Source organism: Budorcas taxicolor, chromosome 25 (genome assembly GCF_023091745.1).
Source record: "Budorcas taxicolor isolate Tak-1 chromosome 25, Takin1.1, whole genome shotgun sequence".
NCBI lineage: Eukaryota > Metazoa > Chordata > Mammalia > Artiodactyla > Bovidae > Budorcas > Budorcas taxicolor.
Window position 1 is genome coordinate 46,117,479 of NC_068934.1, and position 4,534 is coordinate 46,122,012.

The 4,534-nt window shown below is 62.9% G+C and overlaps 1 protein-coding gene across 1 annotated transcript; it reads left to right on the top strand.

Annotated features, from left to right (window-relative positions):
• Positions 1-1,233: 1,233 nt before the first annotated feature.
• GSTP1 (glutathione S-transferase pi 1) lies at positions 1,234-3,837 on the top strand. The gene is made up of 7 exons (XM_052662160.1): positions 1,234-1,247; positions 1,380-1,415; positions 1,837-1,943; positions 2,037-2,124; positions 3,138-3,241; positions 3,337-3,444; positions 3,608-3,837. Coding segments are annotated over exons 1-7 (633 nt in total). The 5' UTR covers positions 1,234-1,246; the 3' UTR covers positions 3,797-3,837.
• Positions 3,838-4,534: the final 697 nt, after the last annotated feature.

Consider the following 4,534-nt stretch of genomic DNA (forward strand, 5'->3'; position numbering starts at 1 on the left):
GAGGCTGGTACAGCCCCGCCTGGAAAGACACGGCCCTCCCAGGCCCAGAAAGTCTTGCTCACTCCAGTTCATCTGTCTTTCCATTCGCCTGTATCCCTTCAGCCTATATTTGAAGAGTGAAGAACACTTTGTTGTTGTTTAGTCGTTGATTCGTGTCTGACTCTGCAACTCCGTGGACTGTAGCCCACCAGGCTCCTCTGTCCATGGGATTTCCTAGGTTCCTTCTCCCTGAGATCTTCCTGACCCTGGGATTGAATTCATGTCTCCTGCATTGGCAGGCAGATTCTTTACCACTAAGCCACCTGCGAAGCCTCTTACAGAGCCCTTGCTGCTGCTGCTGCTAAGCCGTTACAGTCATGTCCAACTCTGTGAGACCCCAGAGATGGCAGCCCACCAGGCTCCCCCGTCCCTGGGATTCTCCAGGCAAGAACACTGGACTGGGTTGCCATTTCCTTCTCCAATGCATGAAAGTGAAAAGTGAAAGTGAAGTCGCTCAGTCGTGTCTGACTCTTAGCAACCCCATGGACTGCAGCCCACCAGGCTCCTGCATCCATGGGATTTGCCAGGCAAGAGCACTGGAGTGGGTTGCCATTGCCTACTCCAACAGAGCCCTTAGATGTAGTCAAATAACAAGGCCCTGCAGAAGACAGTGAGGGTTGAAAGTGATGCCCTGAATCCAACCCGACGTATTCACTAGCCCTCTGACCTTGGGAACATCACTCTGTGCTTCAGTTTCCTCCTTGGTAAAATGGGATCTGAACAGGAGCAAGTCTTAGGGCTGTAATAGGCGTAAATTTCTCAGCGGCAGCCCTCAGTCCCTGAGGACTTTGCTATTATTATAAAGGAGAGAGGCTGCGGAAATGGGTGTTTATTGAAATAGCATTCATTCAAGCAAAAAGCATTTATGGAGCACCTACTGTGTGCAGGTGCTGGGGCGCTCAGTCCTGGCCCTCTGGGGGCCCTGAGGATGCTGTGTTCAGGTGCGGTGAGGAGGCGGGTAGTGGCGGCCGGGTGCTGAGTGTGGGAGCCTCTTGTAAAACCACCGCGCAGCAGGCAAGGTGCACGGCTGCGGAGAGCCGGTGGGCCCCTCCGGCCCGGCTTCACCACACCCACACCTCGCCCCAACCCAGATCCGCTCGGTGACTCGGCGGATTCCCGGGGTGGGGCGCCGGGGTGGAGCAGGACCTTAAATATACGGCCTCCCGGTCCTCCCCACTTCCTGCCACACTTGAACTCCGCCGCCTCCAGTGAGTAGGGTCTGGACCGGGTGGGGGAAGGGGCCGGCAGGGCCACCCCCCTCCCCGGGCGGCCTGACCCCCGGGCTGCCAGCCCCTGGGGGTCCTTCCTCCCGCATCGTCCGGTCTGTCTGCCTACCCTAGTGCCGCCCTACACCATCGTCTACTTCCCGACCCGAGGTGCGGCCGCTGCTCCTTTAGGAGGGCGAAGGGCCCCCGGCAGGACGCGCAGCCTGGACAGAGCCCGAGGCGGAGGCGGGACCCCGGGCGGCGGGCGGGGTCGCGGACTGGGGTCCCGCCGGGGCGTCGTTTGTAGGGGCGGGGGGGGGGGGGGGGCCGCGGGCGGTGCGCTCTATTCCTCCCTCTCGGGTCCCTCCCTGGGACGAAGGGGGCTGGGCCTCCAACCCTGTCCCCCGGGCCCAGACGCTGTGGGCGCCGGGGGCTCCACTCTTTATCCGCTGCCTATCTTCTCAGCGGCCTCAGAATCTAGTCTGTGTCCTGTCTCCACATCCAGCTCCCACCCACTCCTGACTTCCCCAGGGGGCTGCTGCGAGGCTGGGATCTCTGCCCACCCCCACTGCCCCATCCTCCCCTCCCCCAGGGCGCTGCGAGGCACTGCGCATGCTGCTGGCCGACCAGGACCAGAGCTGGAAGGAGGAGGTGGTCACCAAGGAGAGCTGGCTGCAGGGCCCACTCAAGGCCTCCTGCGTGAGTGATGGCGCCCAGACAGGTGGGGCAACCCTTGAGTAGGGGGCAGCTGAGCTCAGTGTCCCTCACCGAGCCGTGCCCCACCCCTCCCAGCTGTACGGGCAGCTCCCCAAGTTCCAGGATGGAGACCTCACCCTGTACCAGTCCAATGCCATCCTGCGACACCTGGGCCGCTCCTTTGGTGAGTCCTGAGGCTGAAGGCAGCCCAGTCCAGGAAAGCTCCTTAAGGGTCCCCCCCAGATGTCCTGGGAACTGGTCCTATGGCTGGGCCCAGGGCCAGATGGCCCTAGAGGAAGGGGCAGGGCCTGGGTTAGGAGGGCTCTAGGTTTCAGAGCTGGGGCCTCCAGTCCCCCTGGGGCAGGGACCACATGGCTTGGGCCGGCAGCCCTCCTGGGTTCATTGCTTCCTGGGTGACAGCTCAGAGGTGGTCACTGGCCACCACATGGTACATGCTGCTGTAGTCTAGAGTCACTGTGGGTGTGACCAGGAGCTTCAGGGCTGGTCTTCTGCCCTAGCCTCACCTGAATCTGCAAAGCCTGGTGCACACAATGAGCAGGCCTGTGGCCTTGTTTCACGGGTGGCAGGAATGTGGCTTGGGGAGGTGACTGCCTCTTTTTCAGCCAGCTTGGGGGGTGGGGGGTGGGTACAAGAGGATGTGGGAAGGGGATCCCACATCAGGGAGGTCAGGGAAGGGGAGTGGGAACAGGCAGTCCCAGGCCTACCCTGACTTCTTCGAGAGCCAGGGTGAGAGGACGGAGGCCTCTAGTGTAGCCTGCCTCTCACTGTCCCGCCCCATGCAGTCCTGCACTCAGAGGGACATGCCAGTCTGCAGAGCCGAGTTCTGGCCAGGCCCCACAAGCAGGCACCCCTCAGGCCTGGGGAGGCGCGATCAGAGCCTGGCTGGCCCTTGCAGGGGGACAGCTTGGAGGAGGAACTAGGGGTGGCTTGGGCTGGGAGTTCCCAAGTCCCAGGGACCAGGGTCTAGTCTCAAAGACGAGCGCCTGGGCTCCTGCTGGGTACATTCCTTGGGCTCGTGGAGACAGAAGTGGCAGAATTGGGCAGAGCAGACCCCTCAGCGCAGGGGACCTGGGTGCCCAGACCTGAGGCCTTCAGGTTTGGGGGGAGAGGGGAGCAATGAGCGGGCTGGACCCCAGGCCAGACAGAACCTGACCCTCCGCCCGGCCGCTGACGCAGGGCTCTACGGCACAGACGAGCGGGAGGCGGCACTGGTGGACATGGTGAACGACGGCCTGGAAGACCTCCGCAGGCGCTGCGGCCACCTCATCCACCATAAGCGCGTGAGGCGCCAGGGCCGGCGCTCAGGGCTGGGGCGGGGAGGCTGCCCAGGGCCAGGCCCACTGCAAACCGCCGCGGGCATCACTTCCTTTCACAGGAGGAGGACAAAGCCCAATATGTTCGGGAGCTGCCGGCGCACCTGAAGCCTTTCGAGACCCTGCTGTCCCAGAATCAGGGGGGCCAGGCCTTCATCGTGGGCGACCAGGTGAGCACTGGGTCCAGCCATCGGAGGTCCATTTCTCAGATGGGCAAACCGAGGCCCAGAGCAAGGCCGTGACTGGCTCCCTGGAGCAGCCAGTGTTCTGCCCCCACAGCCATGCCCCCTCTCTCCTGATCCCACTCAGGCCCTCCCACCCCCTGCCCTGCAGATCTCCTTCGCCGACTACAACCTGCTGGACCTGCTGCTCAATCATCAGGTGCTGGTGCCCGGCTGCCTGGACCCCTTCCCCCTGCTCTCGGCCTACGTGGCCCGCCTCAGCGCCCGGCCCAAGCTCAAGGCCTTCCTGGCCTCCCCAGAGCATGTGAACCGTCCCATCTTTGGAAGCCGGAAAATATGAGCCCAGCCTCCCCCGGGAGAGGGGCTGCCCTTGAGACGAATAAACACGGTGAGAGGAAAGCTGTGCTGTGGTCACTGAGGGACCAGGTGGCCCCTGGGGATCCCCAGCCCTTCTCAGACTGTCTCAAAGAGGATGAGGGCTGGGCTGGGCCTTGAAAAAGCTTCAGGCCCTCAGAGCTGCCAAGACACAAAGAGGAGTTCCAAGTCCAGAGAGGAACGTGAGATTCCACACCTCCAAGATCACCCTGGAGGGCCACCTGCAAGAGGGGGTTGACCTCCCCAGGGCTGCGGCAACCTGGGAACCATCTCCAGCTGAGAAAAGGGCCGCCGTGTAGGGAATGTGCAGTTCCTGACAGCGGTGTGATGGGTCTCTGCACGCTCCGGTGCTGTGCACACGCGCCACTTGGAGTGACACACACACTTGAGTGTTTCACACGCGTGTCCATGTTGCCCGTTCTCGTGTGTCACCCACGGTCACCCTCAGGCAGTGTGGCAGGTGGCCAGCAGGGCCCAGGTCTATGGCTGAAGACAGTCCTGGGAGTTCTGGGCACGCCGTGCTGCTTGGGGACCTGGGAGGGGGTTAGTCAAGGTCCTCCAGCTCCTGGGGCCTCTGTCAGCACCCCCTCCCACCGTGGGAGCGCCCCACCGCCTGCCCAGGCCCAGCCCAACTCTCCTTCCTGCAAGGCTGTGACCGTTCAGCCTGTCCTGGGCCTCCTGCTGCTCCTGGGACAGTGTGGAG